Source organism: Trachurus japonicus, chromosome 22 (genome assembly GCF_045865225.1).
Source record: "Trachurus japonicus isolate A0001 chromosome 22, Traja_1.0".
In the NCBI taxonomy this organism is placed as follows: Eukaryota; Metazoa; Chordata; class Actinopteri; order Carangiformes; family Carangidae; genus Trachurus; species Trachurus japonicus.
In genome coordinates this window covers 9,603,620-9,629,729 of record NC_140928.1, presented here as the reverse complement: position 1 = coordinate 9,629,729, position 26,110 = coordinate 9,603,620, and the positions used below count along the sequence as shown (strand labels likewise).

Sequence of the window (26,110 nt, the reverse complement as noted above, 5' to 3'; positions counted from 1 at the left end):
CGGTCGGTGGATCCTCTGCTTTTATTTTAACAAGACTGTTCATCAGGCCCTTTAATGGCAGCAGTGTCCTAACTTTCACCGCTAGATGGCGCCAGACCACCACCAAGAGTTCACCTTACAAAAGGCCCGGACAGAAGGTAACTTGAACTGGACTCATAACTGTATTAACTGTGTCCATCCAGTGTGATCAATCATATAGAACTTAGTTTTCTTTTGTAATGTAGGATGTAAACAGCCAAAGTGAAAGGGTCAGATGTCAAATCAGTTTTTTATTATGAAGGTTTAAAAAGTAACTGAAGAGTGACAGAAAACCTAAATAGGCCATTAACATGTTTCCAGAGGTCTCCTATACAATTTAATTAACAAAACCTAACTTTTACTTAGATTTTTTTTAATACTGATTGATAGATTTTGTTTTTTGCCGGTGATCATATCTAATAACACACTTTGCTGTTTTATTGTGTTATATCTTGTCTGATAGTAAAACAGTCGACGCAGGAGGAAAGAAAACATAGACCTTTGTACAGTTGTGGTCGGGGCTCAGCCTCAGATCTGGATCTGACGAGTTACTCTGAAATCTGCCGTCTATATTTACCCCAATACCCCCTCACCCCCTCCTCCCTCCTTCAGTACAAAGGGAAACAAACTAAACACATCATAACCTTCATCACCTGAGTATTTCCCCGTTGCGGTTTCCAGATCTGTGAAGCTTTGTTAATTGTCTGCGGTGTGTTGTTTTTTTTAACTACTAAAATTAGACTAAACGATGAACACATTTTTCAATCACTGCACATCTGTTGGAGGAGCCAGTCACGAGCCCGACAGCTGTTCTCATCGCTGTGTGACAATACACGGACATATCTGCGACTAGACACCACCGATGTTATGTTCAAATACCAACACTGAACATGACGGCGGGATTTCCCCATCCTCTCCTTTACGTACAAAGTATTGCTTATATATCTATACACACAGGATATGTTTTTATCTTAAAATTTCCGCTTTATACCAGGAGTGGGGTTCGAACCCACGAGGACTATTGTCCATTGGATCTTAAGTCCAACGCCTTAACCACTCGGCCATCCTGGTCGCTACGCATTATCCTTCGTGTAAAGCGACCCCTAATCAAAAACAGGGCTGATGTGACGTCATCAGGTGGGTTTACCTGAGTGACGTCATCAGCACACATCACAGTGGATTTACAAAAAAAAACAAAAAAACCGGCCAGGCTTCGAGTAAATGCCCCCAACAAACCACAGAGCAGCAGTGCTGAGGAAGTGCAATCATTGCACACACGGGTTTCAACACACAGCAGAGACTGTTGCATCCCAGCAGCTTCTCTCTCTCCTGATCCTGTATCATGGTCTCTCTGCCTCAGCTCCACTAGATGTTTACTGGGATACCCCCTAGTAGCCTATCACGTACAGGGAAAGGAAAGTTCATCTTAATTTGACTGTGGCTGCACAATGACAGGGCAACAGGAAAGAGGCCTGCTGTGCAAACAGAGCATCCCCTGACCTGATTATGGCTTCCCATTGTCTCTGTTGTTGTCGCTGAATGAACAAATATGTACACGTGTGGTGAAAAATCAAAAACCTGCTCTATTATACAAATACGATTGACTCTGGTTGTGTGTTTGTGTGTGATCAGTATCAGCTGCAGGGACACGTGGGATTAAAACTCAGACAGTCTCAGTCTTGAGAAACATGAAGGCCTAGCTGGCTTAAAGAGCTGGTAATAACTCTACAGAGGGGAGGCCGGCATGTCCACACCTATCTGTGTTTCCCCAGCTGACCACAATTCAGAGGCCGCCTGTTGTTGTACTTACTGTATTTCTAAAGAGGTGTTAAGCAAAGGGCTTCAAAAGAAATGGGCCTATTTTCGGTTCCGGTTTCAAATTTACACTTAAAACCAGGGTGTCAAAACAGCATTTAGCCTATTTATAAGTAGATTAAACTCCACATCCTTTAAATATTTCTCAAAACAATTTACAAAGCTGAAGGTTCAAGTGCATGAAGGCTGGGTGGGTGGATGTCTTTATGGTTATCTTGCAACGGCTGGTCTCATTGACAATCAGGAAACATAACACCCATATCACACTGTACACATTTGCATATACATGTGTGGTTTAAAAATACACCACCAGACCCTTTTTCTCAGACGGGCTCCGTGAAGAACATCAGAGTGAAATCTGGATATGTCTGCTGCTTAAAAACAAACTCACTGCTTCAACAGAGCTCAATAAATACACAAAATAAAACAAAACAAAACATTGCATTGGCGCCGATTTGAATCTCATCAAGTCCGATGATGTCTCATTTGCAGCAAGGGAAGCAACAGCAAAAGAGTTTCTTGCATGGGTTGTTTTTTTTGTATACCATAGCCTTCTTGATCTGAACTGAAGCCTTGAGGACATAGTCCTGAGTTGCGCCGACATTAGCTTCTATGTTATCGAGCATGCAGCCCTGCTCCTCCACCAGCGTGGCCATCTGGAAGAAGAGCTCGTGGATGTCTCTGATGCGGTTCTCCAGCTCCAGGAGCTCCTTGTGCCGGTTCTCGATCTCGTTGAGAGCGGATTTTGCGTGTTTTCCATCCTGGAGGAGATTGTCCGAGAAGACGTTCCACTTGCCCGTCTCGATCATCTCGTCTATCTGCTCCCTGGTCACCTCCTTGCCCATGATCTCCGCTTGCCTCTGGATGCGGGTCTTGCAGTTCTCCCTCTGCAGCATCTCGGCCTCGTTGTACTCAGACATGGCCTCGTGGAAGGCCTTGGTCAGAGACACGTACTGTGAACGCACCATGCGAGCCACAGCCGAGGTAGCTCCGTGCATTTCCTCCTGTTCCTTGCTCTTCCTCCCCATTTCCTCCAGCCGTGCATAAATGGCCTCCCCTCTGGCCTTGATGTCCCGTCCCAGGGCGTTGGAGTCCCGTTTGATGCTGCTTATCCTCCTGACGGACGTGAGGAACCTGGTGTTCTGCTTCCCGAGGCGCTTCACGTCCAATTTGAGCAGCACCATCTCCTTCCTCATCGCCTGGGCCTTCTTGTAGGTGTCGTCCAACGTGTCCTCTCCCTCAAACACGATGGCGTATTGCTCCACAGGCTGCTCAGCCTCGGCATCATTGGGGTCATGGTTCTCCACAAGCCCGCGCTCCTCCTCTGCCGGCTTGGGGGTCAAGGTCTGCAGCTCACACAGTCGGTCTCTCATCTCACCTGCAACAGGAGTCAGGAGCTTTTAACTGACCACTTAAAGAAAATATGCAACTTAGATAGACAAGAGGAATGGTATTAAATGAAGCTACAGCTGAAGAATTAGCTTAGCTTAGCACAAAGACTGGAAACAGGGAAATGATTCTCCAGCTCTACCAGTTATACCAATTAAACAGAGTAACTGTTCATTTTAGATGGACAGATGTTGTCACCCTCACACTGAGCCAGCCCAGATGTTTGTGTCTGTCTTTATGTTAAATGACTTAGAGCTGCAGCTTCGCCACAGGAAGTAACAAGTTCAGTAATTAACAAGACAAAAATCATTTGTTTGATCGGTAATACAACCAGAGTAGAAACAACATGCTGTTTCATTATGTCAGGGTGGGGTATAGGGGTTACTTTTTGTTTCTGCTTTGTCACCGGGTCACGAGCAGAGACCATAGGAAGTTCCAAATGAGAAACAATTGAGTCCCTTTATATATACTATTTAATAATTGTAGGCTCTATTCATTTTACTGCAGAATATATTTTCATATCAGGACTTTTAATTGTGAATGTCATATTCTCATTGCATTTTCTTATTTTAAGTAAAGACTCAATCCAATTCAATCTATTCCTCTCATGCCATATTAAATAATGCACAGTACATTTACAACTGGAGAAATTCAATAAAATCAGTTTTTAAAGAAAGTAAACGCACTAATTAAAGCCATAAATAAACACTCAGTGTCCCTACATACGTTTAGAAATGAGTTTGTAGCACCAGGTAATTAATTATAGTCATTCCTCTGGGGTTAACATTTCACATAAATCCATATTAAAGCATATTGAAAATGTATGTTTTGTGAATGTTAGATATTTTTATAGAAATATAAAAAGATGCACTTGTAACTCTCTTAAGGAAGCTGATGGTTTACTTCCTCAGCGCCCTCATCGCAGATAGAAATTAATAACAGGGCGTCGACTCAAACCCGCTTATTTTCAACTGACAGACTGTAACTTTAAAAGGTCATGGACTTTATGTTCAAACTATGTTTTTATAAAAACTAACTCCCACTAAAGAAGCTGAAAGCATCATCGGACGAGTGGGGATGATGAGGAAAGAGAGAAACTCAACACAGCCGAGAGACTGAGATCAGGTAAGACCCCCCCACATCCCCACTTCCCCAATAAAATCACTTAGCCAAATCGATTATTTGAGCCAATATGTCGACCGAACATCAAAAAAACAGAGCTGACATACCTCGTTGTGTCGTCCTCCAGCGGTGCTATGCTAGAAAACTCAGTAAAGCAGCAGAGGCGAGCTCACACACACACTCATTTCCTCTTTTCTCTCCGTTCTCTCACTAATTTCAACATGTGTCAACACTCAACTGACTCCAGGGTTTGAGGCGCTCTACACTGACAGCGATGCAGCCTGCAGCAGGTAGCAGCCAACGCGGAAGATCACGCCTTCTCCTCCACATCTCACACTTTTCACCGCTACTCCACTTTTTCTTTCTTTTTTTTTCTTTTTTTGCATTTGGCAACTTTTTACGCATTTGGCTTTTGCGCACAAGGTGTTTAATACTAATTGCTGTATTATATGATCCAGTGTATAGTTAAGATGACACACGACAGAGAGCTTCTTTGTTTTCTTTATTGCCACAAGTCTTTTTTAAATTAGTGCAAAAACAATAAAACAACATAATTGCCTTAAGGTCGCACAACAACTCTTTCCAACCGTTTGTTGCAGTGATGTTGTGATAGTTCAATTAGTAAATACCACATTGTAAAAACATAATAATACATGCTAATAACTGCTGCTGGATGCATACTGTCAGGTCCAGGGAAGACCGGGAATGGTTGTAACATGGGTCAGTTGTAACACTGCACTCAGACATAATGTTTAATTGTTCATGTGCGTGCATGGACATTTGCATTTTGTTCCGTTTTATTATGATGTTGTCACTACTGACTGAAATTACCTTTGTTGTCACACAAACACTACACCAAGGGCGTAACCACCATATACTTTGGGGGGGGGAACACCAATCTGTCCCCCCCAATAATATGTAAAAGTATGTGACATACATTCCCCTTTTAAGAACCCCAGCTGTTAACACACACGTCTCTTGTTATTTCCAATTTTTCTTCCATTTAATTCTATAGTTTAATTCATTTGTTAGGGAAACTGTGTGTGTGACCACCCCCCACCCAGCTGTGTGTTGGTAGCGCCCACACACTACACTAATTGTGTTTGAAGTCAGTAACATTTTGAATATAAAGTTATTGTAGGGTTTGTGTTGCAGAAATAACAGCACCATTAATATGTGTCTAGTTTGTATGTGTAAATTCACTGACTTAAAAGATACAGACATGAATGAGTAATATTACAACCATCCCCAGTCTCCCCTAAAGGTCCATAAGTAACTTCAAAATGTAACTATCAAAGCTAAGTCCTGCATCTAATATATTACTTAAGTACAATTGGGGGATGTAACTAAGTACATTTACTCAATACTGTATTTACTCTTTATTCTACTAGCAGCTTTCAGTCAACTGTGATTTGATCTTCTTCCTTAGATGGAGCATTTCTGGTTGACAAATCAAAATAAAGTTATAGTTTCCCTGTTAAGTGCTATATTTATATGCTGATTTGGCTCGTTGGTAACTACACTAATTCCTACCAGTTAAGAATGATCTCTATTGTTCTTTTGATCCAGGTAAAACAGACTAACTAACTACATGTTATCTATCATCATCATCATCATCATTGAAACTAGCCAATAAACTGTCCACGGTTTCTTCTCACTGTGAAAACCAGTGCAACTCAGTCAAAGTCTCAATGTCTTTCAGGTTTGTTCATGTAGTGTTGTTTTCTTTTTGACTACATGGACCTGATCCAATCCCCATGGCTCCTTCATCAGACCTAACTGTAAAAACATGGGAAGCAGCCACAAAACATTTTCTTGAAGGGGTTGGATTTATCGGATGCAGCGGCTCTCTCCAGTTTGCTGACTCCATCCTGAACGGCCAGTTCAGTGTTCTGGACATTTCTCTGGATGTTTTCCACGGCGACGCCTTGCTCCTCTATGAGCACGGCCACGTCCAGGAACAGATCCTGGATGGACGCGATCCTCTTCTCCAGCTCCACCAGTTCCCTGTGACGGCTCTCGATCTGGAGGAGAGCGGACCGGGCCGTTTTGCCCTGCAGCTGGACGCTGAACACAGTCAACTCCTCGCCCTCCATCATCTCCTCCAGCTCCTTCTCGCTGACCTCCCTGCCCACCACCTCCATCTGCCTCTGGATCTGGCGTTTACAGGCCTCCCTGTGGTTCATCTCTGTGTCGTTGTAGCTGAACATCACCTCCTGCAGAGCGTTGCTCAGACACTGGTACTGTGTTCGGGCTATACGTGCTGTTGGGTCGGAGTTGCCTCGTTGGGCCTCCAGTTCCCCTCTGACCGCGTTCATGTGGTGCAGCTGCTGGAGCACGCTCTCCGCCCGGTGTTTAATATCTGCACCGATTGCATTAGAGTCCCGCTTCATTGCATTGTCATATGAGGTCTTGTTTAAGGTCTGGTAGTTGACATCTTTAAGCTTACTGATGTCATTCTGGATCTGCTGGATCTCCTGACGTATCTGCTGGGCCTCCTGCAGGACGACATTCATGTCCTGGTCAGATGGTTCTCCTCCTGCTGCTCCTCCTCCTGTTGCTCCTCCTGCTGCTCCTCCTGTTGCTCCTCCTGCTGCTCCTCCTGTTGCTCCTCCTTCTGCTGCTGCCCCTGCATGCCCCGACAGGTCATCCAGCTCCACTGTGCTGAAACCCTCTGAGTCGATCTGCACCTGTTGTAGGTTGCTCAGTCTGTCCCTCATGTCTGAAAGGGAAATGACACAGAAAAAGGAAAGATTTTAACCCATCTGTGGTGTCCTTAAAACAGAGCAGTTCAAACGCCTACAAGGGATCTGAAGATAATTGAATCTGTTATAACCTGTTTTGCCAGTAGAGCAAAGATCAAATGTCAATCTCCAAAACCATTGGCTCTTATATTCTATAATGTATCTCACCTTTAGAAGACAATGGGCGTTTTTTAGTTTGACATTACTTGAGGTGAACATGTTTTTACAGACAGCACCGTTTTGGTCTCGACCAACTCCATCTGTCTGGATCTGTAGCTGCTAAATAAATGCTCCACCAGGTTCAGTGGATCTGTAGAGTTTTTAATGTGCAAATATCTGTGAGTGAGCAGTGAGAGTGAGTTATGGGTCGTAAAGACCAAAACAATTATCTTTATAGATGCTGTGTAGAACTAAAGAGTCAGTCTGTCACCTTTTTTGACCTTTCTTTAATGTAAAAACACTCATTAGTGAAGCTTTAACACAACAGGAAATATGCAAAGATATTTCTCTGGTGCATTCACATTTAGTTTTCCTTGTCATCTCTTACACAAGTCACCAATAGTTTAAAAAGTGAATAAGACATAGGTACAATGGCTTATAACCCATATGAATGAAACCTTTAAGGATGAGGCACCAGTTGAGACAGTTTCAGCATTCAAGAGAATTTATGGTTTATAAAAAGAACAACAACAACAAAACTCAAGAAGGTAAATTATGTCACAGTCTCAAAGAAAGCATCTGTGCATTAAAACAGGAACAAAAACTGACTAAAGATCAAGACTCATTTGTAATAACAAACGGGCATGTACTTGTTATTGGGTTAAATGGCCTGGGATGAGGGAAGTACATACAGATAGCAGGAAAATGTAAAAGCTTCTGTAACCAATATCCACAGCAGGCGTGAGCTTCTACTTCTCGCTCTTCTGTATCGTGTAATCTTAGATGAGCATACTTGAGCTGCCAGGTCATTCAGTCTCATTCATGACTTGGAAAACAAGTTTTTGAGTAGTTGTTGATGGGTTTCAGCTGGTTTGAAGAATGGGGATGTACAGTACTTTAAGGGATTAAACAAAAAACAGCGGAGGAAACATGAGTAATTCTGACAAAAAGCCAAAGGCCGTCACCAAACAGCGACACAAGGAAGTTTGGTTATAAATTAGTCCATGTTTACAGAGCAAATCAGTCATTATTTATGACATATTTTTCTATGAGAGTGAAAGTGCAAAGAGGCCTCGTCTCTGCTGTATTCAAAGTGAGGAGGTAAATCAATAATCATAATGACAGATTTATAATAACTTACTCGTATGGCTGTTGGTTTCTTATTATAGTAGGTTTCTTCTTCTTTTTCTGTAGCACAAGCCGATCATATAGAAATCCAAGAAATCAATGGATCCACAGTGACGGCTGGAGAAGGAGCGAGAGCTCTTTTGGAAATGTTAACCATCATCACTGATGCACCTGTTTAAAAGGAAATAGATAGAAACAAAACTTTCTACATTCCTCTTGTGTCACATGGGAGCACAAGGAGTGACGTACAGTAAGGTGAAGACATATCTCTACACGTGTTTACATTTTTCTCCATGTCAGCTGTGTCTCAGGTATTTGGTAACACTTTGTAATAACTACACTTTATTAGGCATAAGATGAGCATTATTAAAGACTTAGTTAATCATGTATAAAGTATTCTTCTTACACTATTCAAAAAATGGCATGTCATTTATAAACACTTATTAATATTTGATAAGTGTAGATCAATAAACTCATCTATAATGTGTTTTAATTATTGTAATTTTATACTTTATTCATTCAGCATTCATAAATCAAGTATTACAACAATTACAAACCAGTTATTAAGAGATGTCAGAGGTTCATGGTTGGATATTTATGCTGCACAATAATCTAGACATGTACTAAAGTTTAGTGAGTGGGTTAATAGACATTTTATCATAGATGAGCTTGTTAATAAAAGAGTGAAATACTTATAAGTGTGGTTATAAATTACAAGTTGAGCACGTAAGGAATAGGTTTGTGAACAGGAAATCATGTTAAGCTGAGCTTGAAAGAGAAAACAGTAAAAATGTTGATAACATCACAGACAGAAGTCACAGTGGAGGTCGAAGGCATGACAAAAATATAGAGGAAGTATTTCAGATATGCTATCTTTAAAGAAAAAAAAGAAAGAAAGAAAGGGGGTGGGACCAAAGCATTAAGTTGTGATGAGAAATGTTGAAGTCTTGAAGATGCTTTTCCACTTTTACAGGCCATACAAATCACCTTTGCCTTTGCTTTGCCATGTGTGATGTAAACTAGTCGGACTGAGGCCCGTTCTCACACAACCACACGCAGGGAAACCACCAACTGTCAAGTGACGACCAGTCATGCTGCCAGAAGAAGCTCGTCTATATTTGAACGAGCCGTGTGGATGATTGATGTGTGAGGTGATGTGTAGGAAGCTGTGTGACACACTCATTTCCACAGTCAGCAGTGGATCATATGTGATTTGTAATTTCCATCAGCCTCCGTAGCTCTGAGTCATATAGTGGCTTGAAGGTTTTTTTTTTAGCTGAGTTCATCTGTAGACACACACACACACACACTCCTCCAGTGCTAAGCTCTGACTCTTGACTCTGAAGAAGAGAGGCATGAATGAAACCACCTGAGGCAGACAGGTCCCCCACTAAACCACAGTGCAAGTCAGGTAGTTTCTCCTCCTCCTCCTCCTCACCTGGTTTGTACTTGACTCTAGAGGAGGAAAGAAGAAAAGTTTAAATTATGCATCTTTGTTGTTTCACTCTCAGTCAATAACAAGGTGAAGCCAAACAGCACTGAGCTAAAGTGCTGGATTTTAAATATGTATTAAACGTAATTTAAAATTTACATTTCTAAACACCATGTGAAATAGCTGAGCAGAAAACATCAACAAGATGTAAGGTTTCTAGATCGGAAGTTGCTTCTACCCTCATCTCAAATTGAAATCTGACCCCTGGATTTCCTGTGGTGGAAAGTAAAGCATATTCACTTCAAGCTCTGCTACTGCTACCTCAGCACAGTCTGATTGTGTTGGAGGTTTCTTCTTGATAAATGTGAGTTTATTCTCCCCACGTTTGCCAAGTGGGTCTCAAAAATAACGTATGGTCTTAGTTGAACACCTTTAGATAATGTATGCTATTATTTTTCACTGTAACAATGAATTATTTCCAGATGCTGGACAATCAATTGTACTTTTTACTTCACTACATGCATTTGATCATTGAATCAAATTCACTATACTTAAGATTAAACCAAGATGTAGATTGTGACCCTTTGCATAAAATAACTGTCTACAGACACTGTTTAGATTTTAGATGCCCAGAGTTTTTGTCTGCGGCACCAAAGAGACTTTTCCTATGTTTTCATTTCAGCAACTATTCCCAGCAAAAAACGGGCAAAACGTTACAGTACAACTTTGTTTTTTCGTTGTTTACTTCCTCATGAATCATCTGACGACTCCTCAGATGTGTCTTGTGACTCTGTGAAAGGTGCTCAGCTCCGATAGGTCAGGAAGGACCAGTAGTTAAAAGCAGCTCCACCTCCTCCACCAGCTGTAACTTTAAAATGCTAATAATAATAAAAAATCTAATGTCATACACAAGAATATATCAGTCTGCATCCTGAGTGCCTTTTAAACATCAACCAATGTACATTTGGCTGATGATACTTTTGCAAACTTTACTTACTGTAGCCTATCATAGTTTCTGAGTTTCAAATATTTTGAATGCAGGGCTAATCCTTATTTGTAATGTGTTGTATTTTTGTAAGTTAGATAAAGGGTCTGAACCTTTTCTATCACTGTGTAACCTTAACTGAGCCCTGTGCATTTTATTTTGGTGGAGTGTTAACTTTGCCCAGCAGGTGTCAGTGGTACAGCAGCACCTTTACATGTTGTACTGCCTCTATTCTATGTGGTTTGCATTAACACAGAGTGAGAAGCAGTTTTATTTAGGGTGAAATGTAATTAGTTCTGGTTGTATTGATGTAACTCTGACCAGTGTTAGTGTGTGACTCACAGCAATAAAAATCTGACAGCCATTACCCTTAAATTGGGCTTGAGCTTTATATATCCACAAAAGAGCAATTATCATGGAACAGCTTACCAGTCTTGTACACAGCACAGGAGAGAAGAAAAACACAATTAATCAAATAACACTGCTAAAGTTTCTGTGTTAAAAGTAACTCACTTTAGGTTATTTTGGTGTTAAGGTGCTTGGGTCAAAAAGGGAGCGACTCAGCCGGTGTTTAAATCCCATCAGGTTAAAAAATAATCTAAAGTTGATCAAAATGAGCACACTGTTAAATCAAAATCACCGAAACGTGATTGAAAAATGAAAAATATAAAATTTTACTGCTGCTGGGATTTTAACGACTTATTTTATGTCGGTCAGCTTCAGCAGTCACTGTTACAATTGAATTAAATTTAAAAGTTATGAAATTATGAAACAGCCACATGATGTCTCAGCCCGTCTTTTACTGCTACAACCAAGAGATATCGAGTTCAATATATTTAAAATTGATGAAATTGTGCAAAAATGTATAAAATTCATGTTTCTCGCACTAGTTGTCCATTAGAGGCCAAAATTGCATAATGGATGATTTCAGGGGTGCACCATCAGCCTGTTGTGCTGCTGAGTCATTAAATTAAGCCTTTTCATGTTTAATCAAAGCCGTTAAACTATAAATTCAATTGGTGTTTCATTGATAATACCAATTAAATATACGTGAACCATATCATATACATGAACCACTTGATTTATAGACATATTTTTCACATGTGGATATTGGTCCAAGTGTCACATTAGATGAATCGATATTTAGGATCAAACCTGGCCCAAGTTGAGTTGAAAGTCTGGGTTTAAATCTAATTATTTCTCTTCAGTCACCTGGTTCTGATTTGAGCAGCATGTTTTTTATCAATACTCTGTGTTGCATGAGTTTCAGATGTCGACTTCCCCGCTCAGAGCATGTGATCAGGTGAAATCTACAAGTTGGCCTTGTATACACTCATGAGTGCTGCTCCGAGGTCACGGCCACCAGACCGAGGTCCAGAAACACTAAGAAATCACTTCATTAATGAATGTGCCAAGAATGTATTCTTAATTAAAGGCCGTAAATCTGCTAAACTCCAGGACAAAGGTCTATTTTGTGCACTTGAAACCTTAAAGTAGCACAGCCCCTGCACCCACCCACCATGTCAACATGCCAGCTTTCTGTGGTAGACCCTTTCCTGGAAAAAAAAAAAAAAAGATATCTACAGTATATGTGTCATGACTGAGGGTCACACTGCAGTGGGTCAAACCAAATAATCTCTTTTGTTTTCTCTCTTTCTTTTTTTTTGGTTCAACAAATACTCTACAGTCGTAAAAAACATTATTCCAAATCCAGTTGGAGAATTATAAAATCAAGATTTGTGGGTATTCATGGGAAATCTTGGACTTTAACATGCATATCTCTGTATCACAGCATGTTTCATCTAATTTGTAAATGTTTTGGGACTGAAACAAATTACAATGATGCTATTATTATGATGTGAAGTCGGGTGCAAAAGCAAAAACTACAGTATAAAAACTCGACTGAAGCTTCGTGATCTTTAATCCAGTTTAATGTGCAGCAGCACCAGAGGCTTCAGCTCAGCATAAAAAAAGGACACATTCATCAGGTTTAAATTTTAGCCGTAAACTTAGTTTTGATGCCCTGAAATGCCCAGGAAAAGAAAAAGCACACACATGCAGACTGGCTCTCTGAGAACCCCTGCGTTTTATTTCATTATATTGCATCAGGCCTCTGGAGTTAGGTTGCTGTAATCGGTGGAGAAAACATCAGCTGTTTCCAGTTATCCAAAGCTGTGACTCTAATTAATTAAACTTATTAGCGTCCTACCAAGGTTCACATAACAGCACCAGTGTCTCAGAGCATCTGATCTAATTAACATGAATGTCTGTCATGGGTTCGGAGATGTTTCCCCCTCTCTGAGATTTCCCAAGGTCTCACTTTGTACAGCTGTGGTGACACATCACAGTTTGTTTTAGGTAAACCTGTCCTCAGCTTGGGTGAACATCTGTATACCACTGCAGGGAAACAGCTGTGAAGGGGTTTCATATGCAGGCCACAAGTGCTTCTCAGTGTAAAGTTATTTAAAATATTTTCAATGGTTAAACAAATTGAATTAATAAATTGACATTACAAATGGCAAAGAGGCAATATGAAGATGGATTATCAGTAAAATGATAATGCGCTGTCACTGATATGGATGTTTATAGTAAACTTATGGAAGCAATTTGAGTGAGACTGTGACATTGTTGGAATGATGTTTGCTTTAAGGGCCTCTGGGTTATTACTGGTTTAGTTCCTCTGACCATGACAATAGTTAATGTCATGGTTGTAAAATGGACATTAACTCATGAGAAACACAAGAAACTGCAGCAGTGATGAAAGATTTTAAAGGACCTATTGGCACAATATTACCTGACAAAATAGACTTTGTGAATATCCGATCAATATCAATGTAATGCAACAACCATGTGACACCAAAACACGATCTAACAAACTGCACCACTGTATTCCTCAAAAGTTTGTAACACCCAGATACAAACAGAAATAGTTTATCAATACCTCCTTATCCCCTTCTGTTTTATTTAAAGTTCGAGCTTCTCTTGTAGACCGGACAACCTGTCAGTCTAATTCATTTGTCCGGCCCTGCTCATGATAATCTGTCCACATGTCTCCCTTTAATTTCCAAATGATGTTAAGTCTGTTTTGCTGCACAGATACATTTGACCAGTCAGTTGTTTTGCTGTTTCAAGGAAGCATCCTGCTTGATTTTAAGATCTCGGCCATTTTCATAAGCTTTCATTCTGTTGATGTAATTACACTGTAATTACACTGTCTCATTGCCTAATCAGCAAATACACCTCAGAAGCTGTTAATCCATTAAGATAAGATAGATGAACAGACCGAAATGTTAATCATTTCGGTATGACTTACTGCAGGCGTATCATGCATATGAGATCTCCTGATGTCTTGTGCATCACGTGTTCTGATGTTTTCTGAAATCAAATCAGCAGCATATTTTTCACAACTTGTAACATAACATGACATGGCATGCAAATATGTAAAACATCAAACCCAGAGTGTTTCCTCAACACAAACACAATCACAACGCATCCCAGAGAAGCTACACCTTCATCCCCATAATGATGCACAAGATGAGAGCGATACAACAATAATATAATTTATGAATAACATTAATGATGAATAAATGTTTTATAGATCCTTTAAAAACAATTAGCCACAATGACCTGATTATAAATGTTTATTATCCATCAATGAATGTTCATTGTCTCTGTATGGTGTCAGGTCTTCAGTTAGAAACCTTCATGGTTTGTTAATAAGTTTTTATCAAATGAGTGGGGAAGTTAATTTAATAATATATGATTTGAGCTATTAAGTCAATAATTAATTTTAATAATTTTTTTACCCTGCAAACATGTTTATTTCTCATTGCAGATTTTTCAAGGGTTGCATAAATTATTTACTCTATACATTACTTCTCTGTAACATGTAATATAGTGCTGGCTCTTATCAAGATGTTTTTAAATCACATTGTTATGATAAATATGCAACTTCTATCAGGGCTGCAGCACAATCTGTTTGCTCTACTGTTTACAGCATGGACGTTGGATGTCCTAGTTACATAAACCTATTAATTCAAGAGGTGGTGACTTTCTTCTCGTGAGGCTGACGGACCAAAACTCAGCAGCATCATCAGCAGTCACTTGCCACAGTCATGAGCTGACATGACAGACCTCATAATGAGATTTGCTCCCCAGACTGAATGTGCAGCTCCACAGAGGTCAAGGCCAAGTTACCCTTTTTGTATTGATTAGACAAACATTATGTAACAAGTCAATTAATGAGGAAGTGAGTTTGTTATTTTCTCCTAATTCAGAAATAAATAGTGAAATTCATAAGAACACAGTGGACATCATCATGTGATGAATAACATAACAAGATGGCCCAAAACAAAACAGTAGTTGGGTAATACATGGAAGATAAATAGATAAAGATATGAGAGGGTTATCTGTTTGAGCTCTGTTTTATTTAAAGGTCAAAGCTTCTCCTGCCTCTTTGTACCTCATGTTCAAAGTCTTGGAGTCTGGACAACAGGTCACAATGTGCTATTGTCCTGTCCTGTCATATTCTTTAAGCTCACTAAAGCAGTCTCCGATAGTGATGAAAAATATGTGCACTAAACTAAAGCAACAAAAATAGTTGTCATGTTCATGCTTTAGATGTTTTCTTTCCTCCTTCTTTATTATGCAGGTTGTTTTTGCACCTTCGACCACTTCGGCAGAAACTTGTGGGTGCCATTTTGCCAAAGCACAACTGTATTTTGTAGAAAAATAATAATTAGGCACCTCTTTAAATAAATGGTTTGGGTTAGTGAGCAGATGTTCCCAGCGAGAATATTTAACATACTTCTTTGTGCAGTGTAACTTCTGTGCATCTGCACCTTCAGGGCAGTAGCATGTGTGTGCATGTGTGTGTGTCTGTGTTTTAGGGTGTGTGTGTGTGTGTGTGTGTGTGTGTGTGTGTGTGTGTGTGTGTGTGTGTGTGTTGTGGAGCAGGTCCAGGCTTGTTGCTCGGACATTTGCTCCAGTCATCTGACTACCGTCTATGTTTTCTCTGCAGTTTTTTTTCTCCCCTTCATTTTGATGCAGCGGGAGGCGTGCCGGACCGGGCCGGGCCGGGCCAGGCTCGGCTCATAAGCTTCATGTGATCGCGCAGGGAGGTGTTTGGCTAAAAAAGAGTTTTTCAACATCCAGGCTGCAGCATTTGAGAGCTGATCGGTGTCTCTCTCCCTCTCACGGAGCTACCAACCTGGCTCGTTGTTTTTATTGGGGATATTTACATCACTTGTGCGGCGGTTTGTTCCGGATAGTGACGCGCTGCAGTTCCGAGAATGGGAGACGCTCAGTCTGCGCAACGGGAGAACAAGAAGGACGCAGCGGCTGAGGAGGAGAGCGGACAAGTGGATGATGCTCGGGCTGAGCAGAATACTGAGGACAAGGTATCAGCTTGTTTCCCGCAGAGCGTGGTGCACGGGCTGCATGCAGTAATTCCTGTATTAATACACAAACTTTGTAGCAATGGTTTTTGATTTAATTTTGCTTTTCAGTGGCTTTTTATTGCAGTGACAAATTCATTCGTCAAAGATTTCCTAAAGCAGTGAGGGGATGCTTTGTGTTATAGAAATGCTGAGGCTGGATTTTGTTGTTGTCAGGGCAGTGCAGCTGCTGCCAAGACGTCCATTAACCCCATGATAAATAAAAAAGTCCTTGTCTCTTTTGAGAGAAGTGCATCTAGCACATTGAGCTATTATAGGACTCTGATAATGGCTTTCATTAATTGAAAATTTTAACATTTATGCTTTTTCAGCTTCTTTTGTGACCATGTATCAATTCTTCCCTGGTGAGTGCAGGTGACAAATGAAGCCACCAATCTTTTCCTAGTGAGACATTAAAGTTGTTGACGATTTGTTCCACTCAAATCCCTTGGCTGCTGACTCTTGGTTTGGTAGTTTTATGGTCATTGGTCCCTGTTTTCACAGTTTCCTTGGTGTTGCAATGGTTTGCATTTACTGTAGATGACAAAGGAAGTAGCGTGGGGGAATAATGACCTTTCATTCCTCGAGGAACCCAAGTAAAGCTCATGGGAGAGATGGAATTTCCCCTCTGCTGCACTCAGCAGAAGTCAACATTGATTATTTGTGTACAACATGATCACTGGATCATACTGAGCAGGAAGTCAATTAGACAGTAGTGCAATGAGAGACTGAAAATAGCCACTAATGTCTCTATGAGCTGGAGTTATGATGTTGTGTTGATTTAATGGCTCTCTTGAACTTTGTGACTTTTGGGCTTCAGGCTGACTAAAGTTTTGAAAAGGTTGTGCAAAAAGAAACCACAAGTAAAGTGCATAAATTCAAGGCACCAAATTAGTCTTACATTAATGTGGAACCATAATGTTTTTCCCCCCTTAAATACCCAAACAACTGATGATCTACTGTATCTCCCATGTCACACTTGGACTTACACTGGTGCTTCTGTTTGCAAAGCCACTCCTCAGAAGTTGGGCTGTATGTTTCTAAAATAAATGGGGTTTATAGTTACACCATTCAGTGTCACTTAACTAATCTGTCTGTGAATGACTGAAGACAAAGAAAAGTGTGTTCATGGATCTTAATATAGGAGGCGCGCCGTGTATGTAAAAAAAAAGTGAATAGCATTTGACTAGAATAAAATAGCTCACAGTCAACCATAATTGTATTATGGCCTATGATCTTTTGGCCTACGATAATGTTTCAATTTAGTTTTTGAAAACATCTCTTATTTAAAGGTGTTTCTTGGTTTACTGTAGTTGAGGGACGTGTGTTTCTTATTTCCCTCTTGTCTGCTTAGACTTTTCTGACTAATCTGGCTCAGGGATTTGAAATTGGGACAATAAGAGTTGTTACACTTTCAGGTTTCCATAACCCCCAACCAACAGTAACCCAAGTGTGTTGTTTACAAATTGGGAAAAGGCTTGCAATTAAATGCTCTGTTTGTTTTCATGGCGGTACAAATTAAGATTCTATTTCTGTGGCTCTGTGACTGGTCCCTGCTGTGTTTTTCTTTTAAATGAAGTAGTATTTCTATGATTACTCAGACATGTTTGAAAAGGACTGCTGAATAATTGATTATTATTTGAGCTTTCATAACATCTAATCTTCACCACAAGAGTAAAGGTATTTTGTACATTCTGTTTTGTGCTTTGTTTCAGCCTCTCAAAAATAATGGGCAAATCTCTGAGATCAATGGGAAAGCAGACAGCACTATAGCAGAAGTTAATGGTCACTGTGAGGATGAGATCGCTGCAGAGGGTGGGTACTCACAATCTATGTGTTATAGCTCACTGTCAGACAGTCAGCATAAATTTAACAGACGCATAACTTGTTGAATTTAAGCAGATTGAGTTTCACCTGTGTCATCAGTCTTTTACAGTTCTTGAATTTCAAGTGGTCTAATATGTTGATGTATTTTCTGGTTCAGCTACCCTTTCTCCAGAAGATGATGTTTCGCAAACAGCAAAGGCACTTAAAGAAGAAGAGACACCAGTAGAAACTGTTGAAATCAACCAAAAGGAATCACCTAATGAAATTGAAGAAAACGAAGAAGGACCCCTGGAAATAACTGAAATGGATGCAAAGCAGAATGACATAAATGAAGGTTTCAGGAAATTTTTCAGTAACATCGGTTTGAAGCTCACAGTAAAAAGAGGCTCGGCTGAAAAAGCTGATTCAGCAGAAGATGCGCCTGATGAGACTAATGAGGAAGAGACAGACAGACCAGAATACATTGAGGGTACCACAAATGAAAACAAAAGTGAGAATACTGAAGAGAATATTGATCTGACCACAGCAAAGGAGACTTATGACAATGATTCAACAACATGTCCTACCATAACAGATGCTACATCAGAGGATGTTCTTGAAAATGCAGAGGAGAAAACAACAGAGGCCCAAGAAGAAGTTGAATCTGATCATGTAGATGCAGAAACAACTTCACCTGAACATGAAGAAGCACAACAGGATACCACACTTGAAGAGGACCTACATCCAACATCCCCATCTAGCCCCGAGACAGAGGTGGTATCTCCAATCAAAAGGTTTTTTACAACTGGAATCTTTTCTGGTCTAAGGAAGAAAAAGAAGCCCACAGAGGATGAGACAACTGATAAAGAGCTTGTGGAGATGGGAAAGGAGACAGTAGAGACAGCAGAAAAAACTTCTGAAACAGAACAGGACAAAGAAGAGGTTAGTGTAGCTGCTGAGGCAGAAACTGTTGAAATGAATGATGGGAAATCACCTTCTACAGATGCAACTGCCAACGAGCCTGAAATTACGAGTTCTCAAGAAAAAGTTCAAGCCAGCCCTCTGAAAAGGCTCCTATCAGGGTCTAAGAAACGTTCAAAAAAGCAGCGAGGGAGGAAATCAGGTGACGCAAAGCTGTCAGACTCTGGAGAACACTTTTCAGATCAGGTTCTATCATCTACTGAATCAGCCGGGCATCAGAAGGTAGAAAGTCCTGCACCACCTTCAGCAGAGGCCGCAGGAGAGGAGGATAGTGCATGGTCTTCTTTCAAAAAACTTGTGACTCCCAAAAAGCGCATCAAGACCAACGAGGAGACACAAATCCATGTTACAGCAGAGGAAGCAAAACCAAGTGAAGAAGAGCACATATCAGATCGCAGCACTGAAGAAGGAAAAAAGAGAAAAGATTCATCTGTGTCGTGGGAAGCTGTTCTGTGTGGATCTGGGAGGAGGAGAAGCCGAAGTCGAAAAACATCAGACTCTGAGGATGAAACACCCCAAGCTGAAAACAAGAAGCCGGAGTCACCACTAGAAAGTTCAAACGAGGCCGAAGAAATTCTAGCCTCTTCACCTCAACAGGAAGGAAGTCCTTCAGAGGGAGATGGAGGATCAACATGGAAATCATTGAAAAAACTTGTCACCCCAAAAAGGAAGGCCAAGGATGAGGAAGAAACCAAAGATAATATACAGTCTGACAGTGAGGTTCCTCAGGATGATTCCTCTTTTTCAATAAAGAAACTCATCCCAGGTCGAAAAAAGAGGAAATCTGCAGAAAAGCAGGACCAAGTGTCTTCAGATGAAGCTGACAGGGAAGTAGCTTCAGGTGATGAAGACTCTGAGACGCCAGCTGTGGTTCCATTGTCTGAGTTTGATTCAACTGAAACAGATGTTCAAATAAAAACACAGACTGACATAGAAAGCCACGTATCCAAGGACACAGATGATGAAGTTCAGCAGGATGTCCTTGGTCAAATGGCTGAAGCAGTCCCACCTTGTGACAGTCTGCAAACAGAAGCAAAGAAAGCCCAAGACAATGAGGATACTGTAGAAAATGAGGCAGTTCCCATTGCCGCTTCAGATGAAGAACCTGAGGACCTTACAGATTCAATCAGTAAACATCAACAACTCAGTGATATTCCAGAGGAGGGTGTAATTACAGACACCATGGTCACTCCAGCTTCAGCCGCTGAAGAGGCTGCTAGAGATGACACTATAGCAGAGGATCTGATAGAGATCACATCTGAAGCCATAACTGCTCCAGAACCTGTAGACATTACCATGACAGATGAAACTGAGATGATCTCTGCAGTCTCTCAACTGTCAGAATCTTCAAAAACATCTGGGAACACAACACCAGTCCCAGTAGAATATGATGTCAAACATACAGATGACCTCCTGCATCAGGTTGTTGAAACCATCTCCGTAACTCCAAAAGAAGCACCACTGTGTTCAGAGGATGTTAGCTCAGAAAGAATAGCTGGATCTGTCTCACATCAAATACTAGAATCATTTGTAAAAGAGCAGCCAGCAGTCTTGGAAATACACAGAAAATCAGATGCAACTGCCATAACCATAGGTCTCAATGTTGAAGAACTGGAGGTAATTGATGAACTTGCAGCAACAACCCAAACAGAGAGCTTATCTGAAGTCAACGAAGGTGTTTCCACAGAAATTGTATCTGAAGTCCCAACGGTGCAGATTGACACTGCTGAGACTGGAGTAGATGAAGTTCACGAGGTCAATGTTTCACATCCAGAGGAAAGCATACAAGAATTACAAAGACCAAATGAAAGCCAGTCAGAGGTAAATGAAGATGTGTCAACAGAAACAGTAACTGAAGGTGAAGAGACTGTTGCAGATGAAGATTCTCTAGTTGGGGTCCATCAAGATGAAAAAGAACCCATACAAGTGGACTCTGAAGAAGCAGAACCAGCTGCTACTCTAGCTGAAGAAAGTGAGGATGGAGATGTGGAGCAGGGAGTTGAACCTCAAGTTCAAACTGAGGATAAAGATCAAGCACCCGTAGAGATGGGAGAGATAGCAGCTGTACAAGCTCCAAGTGAAGAGGAAGTAATACCAGAAGATATTACTGCAACAGAAATAGTAACAACTGAAGAGGAAATAGAGCCTGTCACTCAAGATAATGTTGAAGTAGAGAAGGACGATGAACTACAAGTAGATGCTGCCAAAACTGAGCCCTCTGATGTACCAGAGGTGTTAGAAGAAGTTGTACAAACGACCACAGATTCAGAGGATGGTAGGGTGCAATCACCTCAGGGGGAAGCACTATCAGAAGATATTCCCACAGTAGAAAGTGTCATCGATGAAACAGATACTACAGTTCAATCACCTGAAAAAGACATCACTTCAGAGGTCACACCAGAGGCAGAAACTGTGACAGAACTCAAAGAAGATACAGAGCCTCTGGTTGAAGACAACGAGCCAGTTGAGGCAAAGTTAGATTCAGAAGAGGGTAGTGCCACATCACTTGAAAAAGAAATAATCTCAGAGGAAATTCCACCCAGAGAAACTGTTGAAGTAACGCAGGTACCAGAAAGCAGCGTAGAGCTGGAGGGTGAACCATCAGTAGAGGATGCCAAATCGGACCATGTCCAAGAATCAGAAGTAATAACATCTGATGGCAGCATTGCACCTGAAGCAGAGGCTGAGGTTGAGGTTGAGGCATCTATACCTGCTGATGTAGTCACAGAAAGTGTTGAGGAGGATAGTGCTCAAGAGGGGCAAATATTGTCTGAAGATGTGTCCCAACAAGAAACAGCTAACACTGAAACTGATAGTCAAGTTGAGGAAACTGATCAAGCTCTAGAGATAAATGATCAGAAAGCAGAGACAACACGACAAGATGCTCAGGTTGGGCAAGAGGACCGTGTTGCTGAAGTTGTAGATGAGTTACAAACATTAAGTGCAGTCCATGTATCCTCCGTTAACGAGGGAGAATGTATTGTTCAGGTGGGAGAAAAAACTGTAATTTCCGAGGTAACGCCAGATACTTCTGTAGACAATGCTGAAGTTACACATGAACCGGAGCACGAGGTACATGTCAGTGCAGTTGTTGCTACTATTGAGGGAGACAAGGAAGGTAAACTTCCAGGGGCTGAGATACAGACTGCTCCAGTTGAGCATGCCCTTGTGACACAAGTGACCACATGTTATCTAAAAGATGTCTCATCTGCGTTACCTGATGTCTTGATAGAAAAACCATCAGACAGTCATGAACCATTGATAGATGCAATAGCAAATGAGCAAGAGCTTGAGGAGACAGTCATGACCACTACGCCATTAGTGAAAGATGAAGTGACTGAGAAAGCACAGGAAGGCAGCGTGGTTATGATGATGAATGTACCATCGGTACAGTTCGAGGACAATCACAGAATTCAAGTGCAGGTGGTTGATGTAGATATTAAGTCAGCTAAGACGATTGTTGACACGGTGCTAGAGGTAGGGGTAACAGAAACCAAAGAAGTTATAGATGTTTGCCATGAAACAGTTAAAGAAGTAGACACACTGTATGCCACTTCAAATACTGAAGAACTGATCAATCAGGAAAGCAAGGTGACCATTGAAGAACCTGTGCAACTTGTAAAGGAGAAATTACCAGAGCCAATATCTGAAGAGGTGAGTGAGATAGCTGAACAGCAAGTGTCCGAGGATCTCAAGCAAACACCTGATGTGTCAGGAAGTGTAGATGCCTCTGCCCAGGAACATAAAGTGGATTCAGAGGAACCTAAAGTTGAATTGGAAAAATCTGAAGCAGTAGCCAAGACTGAAGAAGTCAAACTGCCATCAGAGGAATTACATAAGAAAACTAATGAGGAAGTACAAATTGCACAAATTCCCCAGAGTCAGATTGTTACTCCCAGTAACACTGGATTAGTCGTCCCCCAAAACACTGGAATCGTTTCGTCAATAGGTAATGTGGAGTCTCCCTCTAGCCTTTCTCTAGAATTCAAACTGAACATACAGTTTGGGCAAACAAGAGCTCCAGCTTCACCACCGCCTGTAACAGAGAGAATTGAACCAGTTAAAAAGGCAGAAGTGTCTGAAGTCGGCGTTCAGGCAGTAGAACCCGAAAAGCAAACAGTTCCAGCACAGAGTCCCGAGAGCCAGAAACAGACAGAGTCAGCTGAGGCTGCTGTTCAGGCAACAGAAGTCACAGAACCAGTACTAACTAGCATAACTTCTGGAAAAAGAGCAGTGATCATGAATCAGCCAGTACTATTGGATGTTGGCTTGCAAGCAATGGACACAGTAGAACCAGTAAAGCAAATAAAAGAGGAAGTAACCCCTGAAGTCCAGGTGATAGAAACAATAGAAACCGTAATACAGGCCGAGAAACAAGAGGAGGTCTTGAGTCAGCCGGTACTGTCTGAAGCTTGTGACCATGAAGCAAAGGAACCCATTAAACAAACTGAGGAGGAAAACGACCAGGACGTGTGGCTGGATGCTGAGGAAGACATTTACACTCAAACTCAAGTTCCCCTTCCTGTGGTGGAGGAACTTCAAGAACAACAGCCAGAAAGTGACCAGGAGATAAAGGTCGAACCTCAACAAGAGTCTGAAGTGGCTCCTAATTCCAAGACTGAGGAAGAAGAAAGTCAACAAGCGCCGCTCCAAACAAGAGCAACATGTGAAATTGAGAGTGAAGGTGAAGATTTTGCCGTTGCACTTGAGCAGCCAGAAGCTGTAATTGCTACCACAACCATCACTCCGATTGAGTGGGATTGATTCAACCTAACTTCAGGGTCATGACCTGGTAAGTCTCTTTATTTGCTTTTGTTCTAGTAGGATCTGGACCATGAACCAGCTCTCTCTCACAATGAAATTACATTCATGGGAATATCCAAACTCATTAATGTCATTATTCTTTTCTTGTTCTTCTTTTTTTCTTTCATGGACGGGCAATCAAAAAGGAAGTCACCACAAGTTCTCAAAAGCGATTACAGAGAACGACTGAGCGGAAGAAGAAAACTACAGGAGACGACATTTGGCTGCTTTTATTTGACATTACTCTCAACCAAAAATATTCCAGTATTTACTGATGAAACGTGTCTTGATTTGTAAAACATGTGATTCATGAGTGGGATCTAGTAAGAATGCGTCAACTGGGAAAGTGCTACTCTTTTCAGGAGATGCAATGTAATTTTAGAAGTGTGTGACACTGAACTACATGCCTCTTTCAGCAAATTTAATGAGTTGCTTGCTATGAACTGAAATTTTAATTACTAATCACACCTTTTCAATCATATTTCACATAATATTCTGTTTTTGAAATAGAATGTATATGTCTCAGAGAGCAAGAGAGTATTTTTATTAACAATTGTCTTTTTAAGAGTAAGATTCTTCAAAAACATAAGCATAAGTGTTAAAAGCATAATTCATAATATATGTCACCCAGGTATATTGCTAATTAATTCCTCTTGATATACATAGTATATTAGTATATGTAGATACTTCACAGCATTTACTTATAGAAATTTATGTTCATATGTGCATTTGCTTAACCATATAATCTTGCACACATACAGTAACTCCTGATATATACAGGTAAAAACAGCAGGCAGCATACTGCAGATATATTGTATTACTGTATATTATCTTGTACATAATGACCATTTTAATGCTTATTCAAGCCAAACTGTGCTAAATTTGAGTCTTCAACAATTTCCACTGTGACAAGTTTCAAAGCAGCATGATGAGTGCATGGCACATCTTTTTTTTTTAAAATAATAATTTACTCTATATTTTTGATTTCAAGTTTAAATGAATTTTCACAAATGTATTTATCATTAATATAATATTATAATCAGCAGAGCCTTAAACTTAAACAATCATGGCAGCTTTTCTTGTCTTGTTTTAGTTCCAAGCTTTTTGTGTCTGGTGTCAATTTTCATATGGTGTGAATAACACCATAGTTCCACTTCGTAAGGACAGAGAGTCATCTGGGTGAGAAAAGAAATAAGGTTATGACCGGCTATTTGTTGTCTCAGAAGTGTTTTCACATATTCCGACTCTTTTGGAAAATACTTGCTGGTCTGATATATGATGTCAACTAATGACTAAATGTAAAACATAGACCTGTGTTACCTGTGTTTATATTTACCAGTGTTTTATTAATAAAATATTATTTTATTTGAATAAATTAATTCCGGTACATTTCAAATACTTCTTGTAGTGCAAAGTTTTTACACCGACTCATAATTAACTGACTGCATTTATATATGACATGCATAGACAGAAACATAAATGGCAAACATTTAAAACAAATAATCATTTTATTACATTCTCTGAAACACAACAATCACAGTTGTAGTGTAGTTCAGGATTTGTTGATATAGTCCTATATGTTGTTTTCTGTCTTTTTTTACTGCTTTTGTCCACACACAAGAATAATGACACATGATGAGGTGAGTCTCTGTACTCATGTCCCTAGGAAAATAGTCTCTTTCATTGTGAAAAAGACATATCATTTTGAACATAACGTAAGCATGAAAATATTTAACACAGACATTCAGGGGAAAAATATAACTGCAGCCAGCTGATCCCAAAAGTCCCACTGATATCTTATGTTTTCAAAGTTGTAATTAACAGTAAATGTACATACAATCATGCAAAACACTTAAGCCACGATCTCCAGCATAGTAAAGAAACTGTGAATAAAAGAAAGATTTACTGTGTGTTGTTGAAATGAATATTACGGTGGCCTGGAGGTGCAAATCAACATTACAAAACATAAAACACTTTTACAAATTCTGAAACAAATTTACATTTCAGAAAACAAAACTACAAGTCTTAAAACAAAGTTACATTTCAGAAAACAAATTTACATTTCAGAAAACAAAATTACATTTTAGAAAACAAAATTACATCTCAGAAAACACATTTACAAGTTGCAAAACAAAATTACAATTCAGAAAACAAATTTACAAGATGCAAAACAAAATTACATTTCAGAAAAAAAATTACAAGTTGTAAAACAAAATTACATTTCAGAAAAAAAAAAATTACAAGTTGTAAAACAAAATTACATTTCAGAAAACAAATTTACAAATTGCAAAAC

At 40.2% G+C, this 26,110-nt stretch overlaps 3 protein-coding genes and 1 non-coding gene across 4 annotated transcripts; 1 reads left to right on the top strand and 3 right to left on the bottom strand.

The window, feature by feature from the left end:
* Positions 1–1,006: 1,006 nt before the first annotated feature.
* On the bottom strand, positions 1,007–1,089 carry trnal-uaa (transfer RNA leucine (anticodon UAA)). The gene has a single exon. It is a non-coding gene; the product is annotated as a tRNA-Leu (tRNA).
* Positions 1,090–1,919: 830 nt separating this feature from the next.
* Positions 1,920–4,589, bottom strand: stx11a (syntaxin 11a). Its single transcript, XM_085768068.1, has 2 exons — positions 4,452–4,589; positions 1,920–3,211 (listed from the first exon to the last, which is right to left on the bottom strand). Exon 2 carries the CDS (start codon positions 3,204–3,206, stop codon positions 2,316–2,318), a length of 891 nt encoding a protein of 296 aa, XP_085624194.1. The 5' UTR covers positions 3,207–3,211; positions 4,452–4,589; the 3' UTR covers positions 1,920–2,315.
* Positions 4,590–5,939: 1,350 nt separating this feature from the next.
* Positions 5,940–8,580, bottom strand: LOC146963463 (syntaxin-11-like). Its single transcript, XM_085767223.1, has 2 exons — positions 8,389–8,580; positions 5,940–7,066 (listed from the first exon to the last, which is right to left on the bottom strand). Exon 2 carries the CDS (start codon positions 7,062–7,064, stop codon positions 6,120–6,122), a length of 945 nt encoding a protein of 314 aa, XP_085623349.1. The 5' UTR covers positions 7,065–7,066; positions 8,389–8,580; the 3' UTR covers positions 5,940–6,119.
* A 7,232-nt stretch (positions 8,581–15,812) lies between these two features.
* Positions 15,813–23,802, top strand: akap12a (A kinase (PRKA) anchor protein 12a). The gene is made up of 3 exons (XM_085768067.1): positions 15,813–16,191; positions 17,943–18,042; positions 18,212–23,802. Exons 1-3 carry the CDS (start codon positions 16,084–16,086, stop codon positions 23,776–23,778), a joined length of 5,775 nt encoding a protein of 1,924 aa, XP_085624193.1. The 5' UTR covers positions 15,813–16,083; the 3' UTR covers positions 23,779–23,802.
* The last annotated feature ends 2,308 nt before the right edge of the window (positions 23,803–26,110 follow it).

What these genes read in the sequence shown, in the direction of transcription:
- stx11a (XM_085768068.1), bottom strand. Translation starts at nt 3,206, where the DNA reads ATGAGAGACCGACTGTGTGAGCTGCAGACCTTGACCCCCAAGCCGGCA.
- LOC146963463 (XM_085767223.1), bottom strand. Translation starts at nt 7,064, where the DNA reads ATGAGGGACAGACTGAGCAACCTACAACAGGTGCAGATCGACTCAGAG.
- akap12a (XM_085768067.1), top strand. Translation starts at nt 16,084, where the DNA reads ATGGGAGACGCTCAGTCTGCGCAACGGGAGAACAAGAAGGACGCAGCG. An exon ending in AGCAGAATACTGAGGACAAG is followed by an intron (nt 16,192 to 17,942) that starts GTATCAGCTTGT and finishes GCTTTGTTTCAG; the next exon opens with CCTCTCAAAAATAATGGGCA. An exon ending in GGATGAGATCGCTGCAGAGG is followed by an intron (nt 18,043 to 18,211) that starts GTGGGTACTCAC and finishes TTTCTGGTTCAG; the next exon opens with CTACCCTTTCTCCAGAAGAT.